The sequence below is a fragment of the Bombus pascuorum genome, chromosome 5 (assembly GCF_905332965.1).
Source record: "Bombus pascuorum chromosome 5, iyBomPasc1.1, whole genome shotgun sequence".
NCBI lineage: Eukaryota > Metazoa > Arthropoda > Insecta > Hymenoptera > Apidae > Bombus > Bombus pascuorum.
The window spans coordinates 7,736,478-7,753,978 of record NC_083492.1 but is presented as its reverse complement, the minus strand read 5'-3'; the positions used below and the strand labels follow the sequence as shown (position 1 = coordinate 7,753,978).

The following is a 17,501-nucleotide window of genomic DNA, read 5'->3' as shown; positions in this document are numbered from 1 at the left end:
CAAACAATTGTAATAAAATAACACATTCTCTTCTTTATTTTAAGGATTATACCAATCGAGAAATAACAGAGAGAATGACATAACTAGAAGAAAGAAAAGAATCCACACTCGCAGCCCCGCATTCCTTTGAATCGCTTGCCTAATTTGCTCATTAGCATCTTTTACATTTTCCGTCGATCCAACGACATTCGTCATTAAACGATCTAAGTCCTTGTCTTGATCCAATACTTTTTCTGTGAATATTTCTTGAAGTTCTGCTATATGTACAACTTTACTTTCTATTTGTTTCACTTCTTCCGTTAATGTGTTAAGTTCATTATATAGTTGCTTGTTTTCTGCCTCTAAGGTCTGTATATCCTCAGGCGATATTTTTTCTTCATACATCAGTGCATTTACATCACCATTCATTTCTTGTATTTTCATAGCACTAGATCTATTAGAATCAATTTTACTTTCCTTATCTTCAGCTTCATTTGTGTTTAAGCTAGGTTTTTCCGCTTTAGGTTGTATCTGTTTGATAGGCTTTGTATCCAACTCTAGTTTGGCAATTTTTCTTACCTCTATCGCTCTTTTTACTTGTATTGCTTTCTGTTCTGAGTAAATCTTACAAACATTCTTTAGGTAATCCTCAATTAATAACAACATAATTTCTCTGTGTTCTAAATTTTGTGGAGAAACTTCAGAACCTGCTATTTCTCTTCTTAAATCCTTGATTAATTGAGAACAAGTACTCATTATTTTTTGTGCACCAATATCGATTTTATCACGATCTCCATCTGACATGCTTGGTACATTTGACAAATAATTTGAAAAGTTTAGGTATGCTTTACGGTTTTCCAATAGGAATTCACGTAATTTGGAAATTTGTGCAACAACACCTTGAGCTTTAATAAAAAAGGCACTTTTATTCTTTGCCCTTTTTAGGTTCCGTGTATTATCATTAATTCCTAATGCCTTGTTACGAAGACTAACAGTTTGCACGCTTACTTTAAATAGTGTACTAACATCCATTTTTAATTGTTATTTAAATTAACTTTTTCATATATTTGGTAAAAGAAAAAAAATATCTTATTTTACGTTCACCAATAGCAGCTTTATAGCATCCAATAGAAGAAGACAGAGTTTAAAATAAAATTAATTGTAATTTTTGGGTCATACAGGAATTGGTATGTATAATACTTTATAAAATTTATATATGAATATGTCCTCTCATATCCCAATAAAATTGTTTATCTTACTTTATAAAGTTCATTGCATTATACTGTAAACTATCACAATGCTTAACCTAAAAATAAAAAAGATCTTAAAGATACGAAAAATGACATCGCTTAAACAATTAAAAAAGAATGTACCATTAATGCGATAAATAACTTAATATGTATAGGCGTATAATACTATAATGAAGCCATTGCAATTGTCTCATTTACTAGCTCAATGACGAAACAAATTGTATTATGACTTTTGAAATAATAATTTATAATTCGTATACACAATCGTTTGTATACAATTAATATATTTGCATATATTCTATTTTACAATTTTTTACGACATTTAAAAACAGACATTCCAGAAAATATGTTAAGGATATGATAAACAGAAAATATTAAATTTAATCATTAATGCACGAAACTGTATTTAAAATCGAAGAACGTATACTTGAATTAAGTCGTCTAAGTTAAAAGAAAAGACTAACCTTAAAATTTGGAAAAAAATGATCAAATTGAAAAAATATATAAAATTGAATTATTCTCATGGAACGAAGTAGTCGGTATTGCAGTACACGATTTTTGAAAACCGGAACACGTAGCTGAATGAAACAGTATTACCGAAATGACAAGATGGCACGTCAGCAAGCAGACGTCGACGAACTTTTCGACGTGAAAAATCACTTTTATATTGGAAACTATCAGCAATGTATCAACGAAGCACAAAAAATAAAGGTTTGTTTGTTCAAAGTACATTTCCTTCAAACGATATCCTTGCTTCTTCTCTTTATTAAATGTATTTTTTGCAATACCATCAAGACGAATTATTTTACTCTTTATTTCCATGATGTCAATCTAATTTTTATCCATACATATTAAAAATAAATTCTAGGTACTTAAAATAGAATGTTAATATCATTTTTTGTTTTTATAGTCATCTTCGCCAGAGGTGACGATGGAACGAGATGTGTTCCTCTATCGTGCGTACATAGCGCAACGAAAATTCCGTGTTGTGCTAGATGAAATTAATAATTCTTCCCCTCCTGATTTACAACCACTGAAAATGTTGGCAGATTATTTTGCGAATCCTGCTCGCAGAGAGGCGATTGTCACCGAATTACAACAAGCAACCAACCGTGCTGATTATGATAATCATAACTTCCTAATCGTTGCTGCGACCATCTACTATCACGAAAAGAACTTGGAGGCGGCACTTAGGATACTTCGTAATGTAGATCACTTAGAATGTCTAGCCCTAACGCTACAGATTTACTTAAAAATGGATCGGTTAGATCTCGCAAAGAAAGAGTTGCTAACTATGCAGGAGAAGGATGATGATGCCACTCTGACACAACTAGCACAGGCATGGCTAAATATAAGCAGTGGCGGAGATAAGTTACAAGATGCTTATTACATATTTCAAGTACGATCATATATGTATTGCATGAAATGTTCAGTTAGAAGGCAATTTATTAATGTATTATGATTTTAGGATATGATAGACAAACATTCCAGTACAAGTATGCTATTAAATGGTCAAGCTACTTGTTTCATTGGGCTAGCTAAATACGAAGAAGCTGAAACAGCTTTGCAAGAATCTTTGGACAAAGATAGTAACAATCCAGACACTTTAATCAATATGATTGTCCTTTCTCAGCATATGGGAAAGCCACCTGAAGTTGCTAATCGTTATTTGAGTCAACTGAAAGATTCACATTTGGAACATCCATTTGTTAAAGAGTATTTACAGAAAGAGATAGAATTTCAAAGGCTCAGGAAACAGTATTCTTCATCTACCTAAATCGTACCGAATCATAGCATTTTATGAAGTAAGGTTTAAACAGAAGTATCGAAAACAATGTAATAATACAAATTCTAGATGCAAAGTGCTATGAGGTTAGAGTGCTATTGCAGGGTAAAACGCACTTCTACATGAATTCGAGTCCTTGTTCTCTGTAGAGGAGTATTCATTTCCTTTTCTTCAGTTTAGTGATTTTATACGAGGTATTTCACTTTTGCATGAAATTTTTACAGTAATTGGCAAATAAAAAAGATAGATGAACGAAACTATTTACAATTTTTACATATATAATTAAGAAGACGTATAAAAGAAATATAATTAGATATCCAATCTTCATCCACTCTCTCAATAAAATATTTATAAGAATTACCAATATGGCTGCCATTTTATATTACAGTTATAAGACAAATCTATGAAACAAATATCAGATAAAATTTCAATTTGCATGCATTTTGACATACATTAAACGAGAATGTATGTGTTAATACAAATTTCATCTCATATATTATTACAGTATAACGACTTATTCCATATATGGGTATACTGATAACAAAAAGAAGCATGAAATATACATTCAACTAAATGAATTTACTACTATTTTCCTTCTTATTATAAGTAGATTACAAATGTTTATGCAAATTCATATTTTTCTGAACGCTTTGTAAGTGTTATAAGTAGATTGCAAATTCTTATGGATCAATGCAAAATTTAAAGAAGCAAAACTACACAGAATTGATACAACATATAAAGACGTATAGAATATCCAAAGTAAAATATATATATTTTCATGGGTAAAACGAATCTTTACTTAAATTCTTTTTTTATTATGTTCATAAAAATATAAATTTGCATATCCGCAGTCTAGTCATAACTTTGCATATTTTATATTATATTTTATTTTGAATTTTATATATTGTACGTAAATTCTATATACTTCTACTCTTTAATAAACGCATAACATCCGGTAGTCTATAGATAAAATAATCGAACGATCGGCAACTTTTCTCATTGCTCCTTTGGTAAATCACGATTTCTTCTAATGCCATCTGACGTTGCGTTTCGTAAATATTTAGTGTCAAGTCGAAAAACGTTTATTACATGGAAGAATTCGAAAATTTAAACGGGCAAGTTTAGTAAGTCGGAATGCGTTAAAAGTGTCAAAACTCTCGTGCAAATCCCGAAGACGTGATCGCCGCAGGAAAATACGTATTTCGTTGTTTTGAAGACCGTATATCATTTAGTGGATTCCGGCGGGAGATACAATCGTGAGACCAAGGCACTTTTGAATCGTATCGTTCTCTGTTAATCACTTGAGAACGATCAGGAATTACAGATCCGTGGGTTTTTTTCTTAGAGAAATATCGCGTTAGATCGAGAACAGATCTTTGTAACATGGCGACTCAGAATAGGTATATCATCAATTTCTGATTATATTATTAAAATGACGGTGAATACTAATGCTAGTCTATAATTGTCCATAATTTTGATCTCTGTTGTTGCATCGTCTTCATCGGTTTACCGATTCTTCTAATTTTTCTTAACTAACCATTTTCTCTGTTATTTACACGATAGGTAGTTTTTTTCTGTATATGATTCGTATCAAATATAACTGATTATGGTACTTCTGTGTATTAAATATAATCTATAATCATCGTTACGTGTTTAGAGACAATTTTCTAATTATGTAGTGTTATTACATATCAGTGTCTAACCTATAATATAGAAAATTTTTACGTAGTAAATATTATATAGATACATAGATTGGTACACAAAAATTAGTAGTAAAATTATTATATTCGAATCGATGATGAATTTTGTTAATGATTCTTTTGTGTTTTCAGGAATGCACTTTGCAAGTCGTGAATTTAGACCCTTTGCTAAGAATTTGAAAAATAGAAGTGTTCAATATTTAAACGTCACAACGGCCGACCAAAAGTACTATCTACTGTTGAAATTAAATAATAATAAACGAGATACAATAAGAGAAAAGTGTTCATGTTCAAATAATTAGAAGGGAATTTATTGAAGGTCGTAGAAAATTGAGATATATTAAAATATAAGATACATGGTTTATATTTAAAGTGTTCTCCTGGAATTTATGTTATTTGTTCGACTATTAATCAAACAGTTAATATTTTGCATTAATTTAACTTATTTCTTTACAAATTATATTTAAAATGTTTAGATATATGCTATATATCCAATGAAAAAATACAACAGGAAAAGGTTCAATTTGTGAATGATAAATGTGTAGCTATATTTTTTGTTAATGAATTTTATTTTCAAATCAAAATTTATTACAAATTTATGTAAATAATACTCACATATTTAGTGCATTATATAGTATAATACTTGCCTTGTTAAGAAGTACAAAAGTTCCTCTAGATTTTAGTACTATATTTTGTAGCATTTTATATATTTATTTTGACTATGTATCATACTGTGTATCCACCACAAATAATGGTGCAGATAATGGGTGGCCAACAGGCAAATGGACAGTGTCCACCAATTCAACCACATACAATGCACATTCATGGTGCAAGTGCATTCCATCAAGCAGAATATGTGAAATATCACACAGATGCTTGCTCTCAGAACAGACATATGATTCAAGTATGTTCTTAAGTTTATTATATATAACAAATTTCTAAATATTAATGTATTCCAATAATGGATTAAATGCTTTTGAGTACAAGCGGTATTCTTACAGACAGGATCTTATCCATTGGAGCTATTGATGGGGGTTGAGATACCATCTTTAAGGCATGTGGAGTATATGCAGTCAAATAATGGCACACAACGAGGACACTGGCAGAGACATGTAAATACATCCAACAACACATCTCTTATACCTTCTCCACATTTTACTTTTAGACCAAACAATAATGGTTTGGCAAATAAAAAATCAAACTGGTATAATAAATTGAGTAAAAGAACTTCCTTTCGAGAGTCTTTCGTAAATAACGAAAAATACGGCAGTGATAGCGGCTTCAGTTCACGATCTCCCACACCGAATAAACATCACATCGATAGCAGTCGAACAGAGAGCTCGGATGAACGAGATTCTGTAATTTCCTCGGTAGAACAAAGTATGAAGTGAGTATTATTCATTTAAATAAATAAAAAACAATTAAATCGGTTATAGGTAATATCATTTTTCAATATATAAAAATCAGGAAATTATTCTCTTACAGAAAATCACACAAGATACTTCCAAGTAGTGTTACAAACAACAGAGTAGTGCAATATGGTATAATTTCAAATAGTCCTATGCACCAATATTATCAAAATCAAAGATCTATTAATTGCTATCCCGCTACTATGTCAACATCTAGGAGTCAAGTACAAACGTATCAGAATAAAAGAAGGTATCATTCAGGTATGTTCATATTGATAATACATTAATTAATCTGTTCATTTACTTCAGAAATAAATTATAATTCTAGGAAGGAACAGTCCACCTCCTCAAAGATCACCTAGAAATAAAAGATACATGGGATTCTTATCGCCCAATTATCATGTGTTTCCTAGATACGGAATTGCTCCAGATCGATTTTTAGCTAGATCACATTTAGTTGAAGTAACCCGTACACCAGACGACTTACTTATTGGATCGATTTGGGATAGACTTTCGAAAGAAATTTGGTCAAAATTTATGTTAAATCAACAGACTGAGATCGTTTATAGGAACAAGATGATGCTTTGGAGATATCTTTACGTTTATATTAAGGTAACATATGACTATTTGATTCTGACTAGTTTACTTATGAATGGATATTTAAGTTGAGGTAATCATTTTCAGACTGCTTTTCCAAAATATGGTTTATTCTTGGTTGGCTCTACGATGAATGGTTTTGGGTCTGATAATAGTGATGTTGACATGTGCCTTTTAGTGAGGCATACAGAAATGGATCAAAGGAACGAGGCTATTGGGCATTTAGAACAAATATTAAAATGCCTTAAGAGATGTGGTATGTTAAAGTATTAGTTTCACATTGGGTAGCAAATATTAATTTTATATCAATTCGAATTAATCAAATAACCTTTTTATACTAACAGATTTTATAGAACAATTAGAACTTATACAAGCAAAGGTGCCAATTTTGAAGTTCTACGATTCAATACAAAATTTAGAAGTTGATTTAAATTGTAATAACGCTGTTGGCATTCGGAATACTCATCTTCTTTACTGTTATTCTCGGAGTAAGATGATTATTAGATAAAAGATATTTTGTTTATGTACAGTGTTTTAATTTCTGAAATTATTTTCACTATTTTGCAGTTGATTGGAGGGTGAGACCATTAGTACTTGTGGTTAAACTTTGGGCTCAATCTCAGAATATCAACGATGCCAAGAACATGACAATATCCAGTTATTCCTTAGTTCTTATGGTCATTCATTTTTTGCAGTGTATGTATTGGATTTACATTGTATGATACTAATATATATATGTATATATATATTCTTTATTCTTTTTTTAGGCGGTGTTAATCCACCAGTTTTACCATGTTTACATTCACTTTATAAGGGCAAATTCGCACCACATACAGACATTCATTGCATAGATATCCAAGAAGAATTGAACATTCCAGTTTCCATACTTCGGCCTAAGAATCGACAAACTTTAGGGGAATTGTTTGTGGAATTTTTTCGTTATTACGTCATGTTCGAGTAAGTACAAAAAAGATATATATATATATATTAGAGTATATTTCCATAAAATAAAAGTTTAAATAAAATAAAATTCAATCAGTTTCAATCAGTATGCGATATCAGTTCGGCTGGCAAATAAAATAGCAATAGAAGAATGTCGAAGGGCACGATCTTATAAAAATGACCCTCATCAATGGAAGTATCTATGTATTGAAGGTGAGTTATATGATAATTTAAAAACTACTAGAGAAAAAAAGATGTTCTGTACTCATGGAATTTCTACATATCTACAGAACCATTCGATCTAACTAACACTGCTAGATCAGTTTATGATCCGGATGTTTTTGCAAGGATTAAACACGTCTTTGATTGTACATACCAAAACTTAAAAGAGCATCATGACCTAGCCAGGATATTCATCAAGGTGGATTCGACTTCACCCTATATCGTGACGTAATCACGTTTGTGCAGGCTGGTACAAAAATACTCACATTATCTAGTATAATTTTATATTTGAAAAACGGTTTATTTTTGCAATTGGCCTCTTTCGATATAATTCGAGGCAATTCGACTGATACCACTTGAGATAAAAAAGTACAATGAGGTAATTTTACACTTACCTAGAGCTAATATGCTCGTATCTTGTGATAATAGCCGTGCAACGGCTCATCTGTTGCGTTTATAAGCTCGAGTTTTTCTCTCGTCTTGTTTCGTTTCTGTTTTATTTGCTTTTTATAAACATATAAAACTTCTTACAGAGAGCTCTAATACGATAAAAATAGAATATTCATAAACTTCCTTTAAACACTTAATATGAAAATGCAATAGCATCCGCGACTCGATATAAAATGATACTAAATCAAATCGAATATTCGATAGTAGCAATTGTATGTATATGAATGAAACACTTTTTTTTGCACAAAAACATTATTATCGTTTTCAGAATCTTTTTAAATTCACTTCGGTTCATATGCATTTTTATATATAAAGTTTTTTTTCTCTTTTTCAAAATTCTTAAATACGAAAATACGGTGCCTTACACTTATAGGCTACTATAATTTATTCGATACGTAGCCTCCCATTGATCTAAAAAGTATGATGCAAAGGTCTTAATTGCCCTTGAGAATTACTTCTAGTAAAAATCAAAATGGGTTCAATGCAATGTAAAAAATGAAAGAAAAAAAGCATATATTTAAAATTAGAAGAATGACACGTCATCGAATTTTCTTTCGACTATATAAAATATTTATATGCAAGATGAAAAGTACTTATTCAGAATTTAATAAACATAGAGAACTTAAATTTACACATAAAAAAGCATTTTAAAAAATATCTCCTTGAGATAATGAAAAAAAATTAAAAAGCAAAAAAGATAAAAAATTATTGTTCGAGAAAAGGAAAAAATAAAAAAAATATAAAAATAAAAAAAAAAGATGTTAACTAGATGTACATCAATATTGTCAACAATAACAGCAAAAAATTAGTTAAAATCAATTGGTCATCTTATTAACATTAATGATTAAATTCCGATTATTTATATCATGTGCCAAAAAAATAAATTATTTTCGTCTTTACTTCGTGATTCTACCCGATATGTACTTGTTAAAGAAAAAATATTCTCTATAAATAATTACATATTAAAAAAATTTACAAGTAGACTGAACATCACTAGTATATTATATATCATTATATTTGCAATAGCGTTTCTTGTAAGGTGAATCAATCATTAAAGTTCCTATTTTCAATTTAAAAAGAATTAAAAATCTTTTATTCCAGTTCTAGTCTCATTTTGACTAGTCTTTCATATGAAAAATAACATATTAGATATTTAACATAATGTATAATAAAAACATAAGGCTGTGTTAACAGTATAAAACCTGTGAAATGCTGTGTACAATCTTTGGGCCTGTGCAAATTGAAATATGTTATTTATAAATCAAATATTAAAATTAACGATTTGTTAAAGAAAAAAAGTAATTATTTTTATCAAATTTTTCTTTCGTATGTACTGAACGATTTAGTCCAATTTTCGAATGATTAGCGTAAACAATGTATGTCATATGTATATTGGCAGGCCTAATATATTTTTCTAATTAATTTACTTATTTTTGTAACCGATATAAAATGAGAACTAAATAGTGTTAAGTATCTTCTTTCGCTCAACTGGAAATTCATAATCTCGTTTTTTGTCAATTCTACGCACATGTTATACAAAATTTTAAGGCGATAATATCAAATTTTTGTAATTTAGATTTTGTTGTTAAATAAAAACTATTTATATACACATAGAATGTGACCATTAATTAATCATATAATTATAAAATTTTATCGAAAGATTAACTTTAATCGAAAAGTGGTGTACAACATGAGACTTTATAGGTTAGAAACGAATGAAATAAATTTGTTGTTTCTTTTCAAATTAAATTTATTCATTTTCTTAAGATTTCACAATGAATTTCCATACTATATTCTGCAGTTAGCGGTGCGCTGTTGGTCGGGAAGAAGAAAAGAAAACAATTTTGCGTCATATAATGTGTTGTCTTCCTTTTTTTTCTCTCATTCTTAATTTTTTATGCGAGTCAATTATCAAATTCATTACCGCGAGAAGCCAGTATAAACAGAAAATAGAGAAAAAAGAAAAATAAAGTAGCAGGGGGTATATGAAGATAAAAAAAAAGAACAAAAAAGAAGAAAGTATCTAAATTAAAAAAATTAGCAGATAGAACGATGCTTTAGTCAGTACATTAGAACTAATAAAATACTTTGAACACTAAATGGACTACTTTATACCATTATAGATAAGAATAATATTCAAAATCCAAGTAATTTCTTGCTTTTTTCCAGTATTCTTTTTTTCAAAACTGCAGTTGTCTGCATCTTAAAGATGCTGTTAAAGGATTGTAATGTTAATGATTGGAATCAACATTCCCATTTTTTCCCTCTTTTTCTTTTTTTCAGAGTACATTGTCTTAATTGTTTCAATGTACATTGTGATTCGTTATTTTTTTAGTCATTCATCTGCAAGTCGTATAAAAGAAAAAACACAAATACTGAATGAAATTGTTTTTTTTCATTCTTGCGCGCTCTCTCGACCCCTGCGGTAAATAAAATATATACAATATATATACCGGTCTAAGCAGAAAAGATAGAAATTAATTAACATGATCAAAAATTAATAGGATTCCTTATCGGATAGCGTAATGTCAATTATCACGCCAAGCTTCTGAGAAAGGATTCCTCCTTCACGATGATACTCAAGTGTCGGCCTCATACTGTTTGACGACAATTCGATCGGCAACGTCTCATCGATGATGGTAGTTTTTGTCGGTTAAAGGACAAGCCAATGATAAGGATGGTCTTGTACTGTCATTCTTTTCTTATTATTGACGTTGTCGCGTGTCCACGCGTTGCAAGAACCGTACTTTTTCTGTTGTGATTTTCTTTCGCAGCTTACAAGATAGTGATCGAAAGAGATCTATATGAACCATCAAAAAACACGATATTTTTGGGGTCCTGTAAAATCTCTATAGGGGCGTAATTCGTTTCTCTCTTTCTCTTTCCTTCCCTTGGCAGTAGTTATTCATCCCATACCTTTTCTAAGGAAATGTCAAAAAGACACGTAACGCGTTTATCAGAGCCAATATAATGCACTCCAAATCTTTTCTCTTTTCCATTCTTCACATCTTCGATAGCAAATTAAACATTCGCAAACAATACCATTTCCCCTTTATTTTCTGATTTGTCGTTTAGAGATTCGTTTAGTATTTTTGTACGTTTTTTTTAGCTAATACGCTATCTTGGCACACTTTTCGAATTTGGTCAAGTCATGAAGCGTTACACGTCCCGTATCTCTTTCTTCCTTTTTTCCTTTATTATCGTTACATTTTTTTGTGTTTTTGGTATTTTGATGTTTTTTTTTTTGTTTCTTTGTTTTACTTTGCTGTGTGTGTAATTCTAGCGTCATTCGATCCCCGCGATAAAACGGTACTTTTACGGTAAGCGCGTGTCACGGTGGTGGTTGGTAATTTTGGTGATGATGTCGTCTCCCAGTCTTATTCTTTTCTTTCCTTTTTTTTTGTTTTTGTATTTTTTTAATTGTTTTTATTGGCTTGTCATACTTGTTTGCCAGGTGGTTTTACTCTTTAACCGTTTTCTTTCCCCGTCTAAAACAGCTTAACATTTCGACGGTAAATGACGACGAGTTCCCCCATTTGTAGTATTTTTTTTTGGTTTGTTTGTTTGCTTGTTTGTTTTAAAACCCTCTTTTAAAACGCCGACGACTGCGTGTGCATATACCGTACTCGATCGCCGAGCCGTTTTACCGTTTTGCGCAGTTAGTGATTTGTGGTTGTTGGTCGAAGAAGAATTGGTCGAACGAGCCTTCAGTCGCTCCCGCGACGCTGCATAGCAATTGCGTTGCTCAGCCGTACGATCTCGGCTCAATATGGCTGGGAGAATTGTCCCCCGGCTTGTGACTGTCCGGATTGATAAAAACCACTTCGATCACCTTGATAAGTTGAATCTTGTGATAATAATCCGTCCATCTGTGATTGAAACTCTCCGACAGCGAACGAATCTTGAGAAAGTTCCGCTTGACTCAGTCCGGGTTGAGAAAGGCTGAAACCTGGTTGTGACATACCTTGCGTCGTACCTTGTGTTAACGGTAATCCTGGCTGGCTATATGGCTGAGTATTCTGTTCTGATTGACTTAGTTTACCCATTCGTGGGCCTTGTTTGTTCTTCGATAAAGCTGTACCTCGCCGATTACGTTGGTTTTGTCTAGCCTGTAGGGCCTGCTGATGCTGATTATAGAACCGTGGTGGTACGTGTGCCATATTCATGAACATTCCCACTGGAACTGGTACGTTGTTCATCGCTGCTTGAGCTCTTTCTGGGCTAATGTAACTAATAGTATCGTGGGTTCTGCTGAAGATGTCTAAAGGTACGTTCCTTTGGTAATAAGGATTGTGATTCTGCGTTCCATTTACCTGAGTACCTGATCTATCGTATACCGAACCTGGGATCAAAGCTTCCCTTGCGTCGTACATCGACGTAGACATAAAGTGAGAGCCTGGATTAGCAGCATTGACGAGTTTCTTTGGTTTGGCGAATTGAATCATAGATTCTTTAAGATTGTTCAGTGGTCCTTCTACAAGAACTTTCTGTTCCTTATAGAAACTTAATAGATGATTCCACAATGGTTGTTTCGACAATACCTTTGGATTTCCAACGATTATAATTCCGTATTTCGCGCGAGTCAACGCAACGTTTAACCTTCGTGGGTCATTCAGAAATCCAATACCTTGATGTTCGTTCGATCGAACGCAAGACATAATTATTATATCTTTTTCTCTGCCTTGGAAAGCATCTACGCTAGCGACTTCGATTTCCTGGTACAGTTTAGAGTGCAAGGACCCTTGGTATTGCATGTATTGCACTAAATAAGCTCGTTGACCTTCGTACGGAGTTATTACTCCAATTTGTTCAGGTTTTACTCCACAACGTAAAAATCTTGTTGCTATTTTTTCAACGTTCGATGCTTCTGTTCGATTTAGGTATGATGTACCACTTCCTGCAATTTCTTCTTGGCCTTGGGTAACATAGAAAAACATAGGTTTGTCAGGTGCTGGCCAAGGAAAGTCAATTTTCAACAATTTCCTCTCGTCCGCGCATACGCCGTTTTGCAAAGAGCCCTCATAAAAAAAGTTTGATGGGAATCGTGATAGATCTGGATGCATACGATATTGTACTTCCAATCTGAAAGGTCTAATTCCTAATACCACTAATCTTTCAAAAAGAGACTGTGATAAACCAGCTCTGGCAGCTTTCTTGCACATAACTACTGGCCCTAATTGACAATGATCACCAACAAGGATTAGTTGCTTCGCTCCAAGAACAACTGGTACCATACACTCAGGCTCCGTTGCTTGCATACTTTCATCAATAAGAATTGAGTGAAATTTAAGTCTGTGCAACCTTGGATCACCAGCCCCAACACAGGTGCAGCAAATCACATCAGCTGCCTCTAATAATTCTTTTTCTGCTGCTTTCTTTAATAATCTATAACGTTTTTCGTCAACGCTAGACAATTCACCAGTCTCATCCTTTAGTTGTTGCAACTTTTGCAATTCAGTATTCGTCTCCATATTCTTGATTTGATTATGTAAGGCAAGGAAGCTTACTGGTGAATCAATTGCTTCTCGTGACTTCGCACAGAGTCTTACAACCTTTAAATTGGATTTGTGTATCTTTTCTGTTAGTTGATCGACAGCCGTGTTCGAAGGAGCACATACTAATACAGGACCACCGTTTTGTTTGACGAGTTGATAAACTATCGTAGCGCTGGTTACAGTTTTTCCCGTGCCAGGCGGTCCCTGAATTAGAGACAAGGGTCTTTGTACAGCGTGTTTCACGGCATATACTTGTGAACGATTTAAGTCTGGCAGATTAGGAGCACTGAAATGTTTAGGAAGATGGCAGCGAAACAGAACTTCTTCTACCTCATGTCCTAACAATCTATGGTATATGTAACCGGATACAGAAGTGTCGTCCACAGCAAATTTCCGCAACGCTAACTGCATGCTATTATAAAAAGGATGTTACGTTAAAAGAAGCACATCTCTAGATAAAAATGAGAAGTATCTGTAAACTACTTACCGATCGAAACTAGTGCTTTTCCAAATAAAATCAACGACGAAGTTACTAACACACTCCGTTGGGGCGCCAGAATTATTTTTCAATTCGATCCCTACTTCCTCTCCATAATTATCAGGGATCTTGATTACATGTCCAATTCCAGACCAAGGCTTGTGAAGTTCACCCAAGTAGCGAAGTCTTAGTTCATCACCATGCATCAATTTCATATCACCGTCAGTTTTTGCTAACATAAAATAGGCGATTGTCTTTTTGTTTAGTCCAACATCCCAACGTACTTCGATGTTTTCTTGCGTTTGAGATTCCTTTAAACGTTTATCATAATCGGCTTCTAATTTTACGAGAGGGCCAAATATGTTCTGATACTGGTATCCATCTTCATACCGCAGAAGTACTTGTTGCGGTTCTTCATCTACACCGGGTTTTTCAAGATCTTGAAATGTTGCATCAACATTGTCTCGCCATAATTCCTCTAACTTATTGATTTGTTGGGCCGAAATTTGTCTGGCTCGCAATTGTTCCTGTTCTGAAGGAATTTTTACTAACCAAGCTAAAAAGGAACGATCTTCTATCAATGGCTTCCATTGTTCTTGATCCCTATAACATTAAAACAGTATTAAATATGATAGTAATTTATTACAATTGTGATTTTTTCTAAAAATGATAATTACCAATTCATATCCTTCAATGAACTCTGCGCCGCACATGGTTGGCGGCAGAGTAATACAACAACAGAATCTGCTTTTGCAGGAATAAAGCCAAGAACGAAAACATTCCTAACAGCGCAAGAGTAACATTCAAGGACAGTCTCCCCCAAAGGTCCATCTCTGTAATATAAATCTCTTATGAAATAAAAATCATTCTATACAATTGAGTTGTGTGAAAGAAAATACCTGTGTAAAGTAACTTCCTTATGTTTGGCTCTGACAAGGTGGTTGATAATGTGAGAACCAGATGTATTTCCACGACCATTACAGAACCACTTGCGGCAAACATTGCACATAACAACACAAGATGCTTCATGAATACCACAATATTTACATGCATGTTCTGGCAAATCACGATTGTAATATGCCTCTTCTTCTTCTTCTTCAAACTGCAATTCTGCAAGGCTTTGTGCTGCTCCAGATATCTTCAACTCCAAAGATGAACTGCCGCTTGTTCCATTAACCTAGAAAAGAGCCATATATGCACAAAAATTATCAATAAATACTTATTCCTACATGCAATTAAGTTCTGCATCCAATTTACATCATAATCTTTGTTTATTTATCGCTTATTTCATCCGTTTTTTCAAAATCCTATATAAAACAATTATGCCATATCTTGTTTATAATATCGATATTACATTATTATTTTTCCTTTCATACTTAAAAATATTAATTTTAAATCGGAAACAATTCAAACAATTCACCTTGCATAACACTATGAAATGTTCTACATATAAGAACCTAACCTCTAATCATAGAAAAACTACTAATCACGTCTGGAAAACCTGATTTAAATATGCGATTTCTGTATTTACAACAATCCATACATCGCAAAAATCATATTTATTAATAAATCCTCTCAAATACATATCGTTAAAAGTAAAAAAAGGGAAGGTCAGCAAACTCCTGCTAAGGCGTGGACATAAGGAACCAATGTATGTCGGGTATTAGTAAAACTAAACCCGGATTGAGGTTAGGTGGTATCCGCGTGATTGAGGAAAAATACCTTGTACACGGGCGAACGAAGTAAAGAAACAAAAATATAGGTTAGAGATCGAACGTGGTAGACGTATGATCAGTGAAAGAACGAACCTGTACGGGTTGGTTAGGTTGACTTTGGGCAGCATCGTGTTGCGAGGCCTGAGTTTGACTCGGTGAGGGTAACGTGAAATCAGTGAAGTCGAATTCGCTACCCTGTGTATCTGCACCAATTAAATCAGCTTCTTCGGTGTCGAGAAACGTCAGAGTCTGACTGCTGGGTCCGTATGCGTCGACGCTCATCCTGTACCGATACTCAATGTGTCCTTTTCGTGCCCTGCAAGAAAATAGAGCTGGTTCCGATTCCGTAAAGCGCTGAATACACCAGTCGTGATAAAATAACGCAGCACAACATACACAAGAATACGATGGTGTGATTTACCGTTAGTAAAATGGTAGAGAAACGAAAACCACCACGTAGTAGCGAGCGAACTCTGAAACACTGCTCAATGAAAGAGGCCAAGACAGAATCCTACGCCATACTTCGTCTCGCGCAAGTCTCGCGCCCACCAACACCGACACGAGTATACAACTAACTTTTCTTCTTGCGCTCGTCGTGTGTTACGTCATCAGCTGATTTCCAAGTGCGTCCTGAAGAGAGAGAGATTGAGATCGCGACTGAAGGTTGTGGGGAATTCCAACAACTTTTCTATTTGGCAACGAAGATTGCCTTTCTCTCGTTTCGATTCCCCGTGACGATCTCTCTCGAAATTTTTATCGGTTAAACTCGTTAAACGTATGATAAGCGCCGGATTTCGTCGCATCCCGATAGATGGCGATAAGACTGCGTTGGTATGGTATACAAGGTGTCTCAGGAATTAACGGTCAAACTTTGTCATGGACATACGAAGAATATGGTAGGAAAGCCATAAACATAAGAAGAAAAGATAAAGATAAATAGACTGCTGATGCACTTATAGAAAATTTGAAAGTGTAAAATTCCACAGAATGTACAATATATAAAGTATCCACAGTATAGTGCTTTTTATAATACTTGGTAAGTGAAACAATTTTCTATCGAGGTTTTATTTGTTTAATTATATTATCAAAAATATGAATTTGCATAAAAACCTGCAGTCTAGAGACAAATATCGAGATCTCTCTTTTCTTTTCTATCTGTTACAAACAAAAGCTGATAGAAAAAGAAAGAAAGACCAGGTTAATGAGGTATTATTATTTTCTTATTGTAAGTTTTATTATTACTTTCTCTGTATTATATATTTTTATTGTAAGTTAATAAACCTTTAAATGATCCATGTTCATATAACATTTTTTGCTTGATTATATCCATAGAATGTAACTATGATATTTGACTTCTGGAACACCCTATATAATTATTGGCGGGAAGACGTACGTTAAACACAAAAATCGTTTTTACCATAATAAAAGCGATATTAGTCTATGTAAAAGTCTGTTGTACGATAACAGAAAATGTAATC

General features: G+C 33.2%; 5 protein-coding genes across 12 annotated transcripts in view; 2 read left to right on the top strand and 3 right to left on the bottom strand.

Moving 5' to 3' along the window:
- LOC132907168 (dehydrogenase/reductase SDR family member 7) overlaps positions 1–17,501 on the bottom strand; it is an 84,926-nt gene that overhangs the window by 27,608 nt on the left and 39,817 nt on the right. The gene's annotated exons all lie outside the window — the stretch shown is intronic.
- On the bottom strand, positions 8–1,966 carry LOC132907169 (syntaxin-18). 3 transcript variants are annotated; one of them, XM_060959991.1, is made up of 2 exons: positions 1,827–1,966; positions 8–1,285 (listed from the first exon to the last, which is right to left on the bottom strand). In XM_060959991.1, exon 2 carries the CDS (start codon positions 1,009–1,011, stop codon positions 40–42), a length of 972 nt encoding a protein of 323 aa, XP_060815974.1. In that variant the 5' UTR covers positions 1,012–1,285; positions 1,827–1,966; the 3' UTR covers positions 8–39. The 3 variants fall into 3 exon arrangements, with proteins under 3 accessions (XP_060815974.1, XP_060815972.1, XP_060815973.1); XM_060959989.1 differs by lacking the exon at positions 1,827–1,966 and adding an exon at positions 1,694–1,820; XM_060959990.1 differs by lacking the exon at positions 1,827–1,966 and adding an exon at positions 1,353–1,630.
- On the top strand, positions 1,812–3,593 carry LOC132907170 (coatomer subunit epsilon). The gene is made up of 3 exons (XM_060959992.1): positions 1,812–1,940; positions 2,140–2,628; positions 2,698–3,593. The coding sequence occupies exons 1-3, from the start codon at positions 1,812–1,814 to the stop codon at positions 3,004–3,006; spliced, it is 927 nt and encodes a 308-aa protein (XP_060815975.1). The 3' UTR covers positions 3,007–3,593.
- Positions 3,890–9,951, top strand: LOC132907162 (poly(A) RNA polymerase gld-2 homolog A-like). 4 transcript variants are annotated; one of them, XM_060959964.1, is made up of 11 exons: positions 3,890–4,415; positions 4,848–5,619; positions 5,717–6,102; positions 6,183–6,385; positions 6,453–6,736; positions 6,809–6,977; positions 7,066–7,209; positions 7,289–7,417; positions 7,489–7,678; positions 7,761–7,876; positions 7,954–9,951. In XM_060959964.1, exons 2-11 carry the CDS (start codon positions 5,437–5,439, stop codon positions 8,115–8,117), a joined length of 1,968 nt encoding a protein of 655 aa, XP_060815947.1. In that variant the 5' UTR covers positions 3,890–4,415; positions 4,848–5,436; the 3' UTR covers positions 8,118–9,951. The 4 variants fall into 4 exon arrangements, with proteins under 4 accessions (XP_060815947.1, XP_060815950.1, XP_060815949.1 ...); XM_060959967.1 differs by having other exon boundaries at positions 3,893–4,415; positions 6,201–6,385; XM_060959966.1 differs by lacking the exon at positions 3,890–4,415 and adding an exon at positions 4,446–4,743.
- LOC132907158 (regulator of nonsense transcripts 1) lies at positions 11,713–16,761 on the bottom strand. Of its 3 annotated transcripts, none has more exons than XM_060959953.1 (6): positions 16,420–16,761; positions 16,117–16,339; positions 15,208–15,485; positions 14,986–15,141; positions 14,318–14,911; positions 11,713–14,242 (listed from the first exon to the last, which is right to left on the bottom strand). In XM_060959953.1, exons 2-6 carry the CDS (start codon positions 16,303–16,305, stop codon positions 12,100–12,102), a joined length of 3,360 nt encoding a protein of 1,119 aa, XP_060815936.1. In that variant the 5' UTR covers positions 16,306–16,339; positions 16,420–16,761; the 3' UTR covers positions 11,713–12,099. The 3 variants fall into 3 exon arrangements, with proteins under 3 accessions (XP_060815936.1, XP_060815937.1, XP_060815935.1); XM_060959954.1 differs by having other exon boundaries at positions 16,117–16,355; positions 16,445–16,761; XM_060959952.1 differs by having other exon boundaries at positions 16,445–16,760.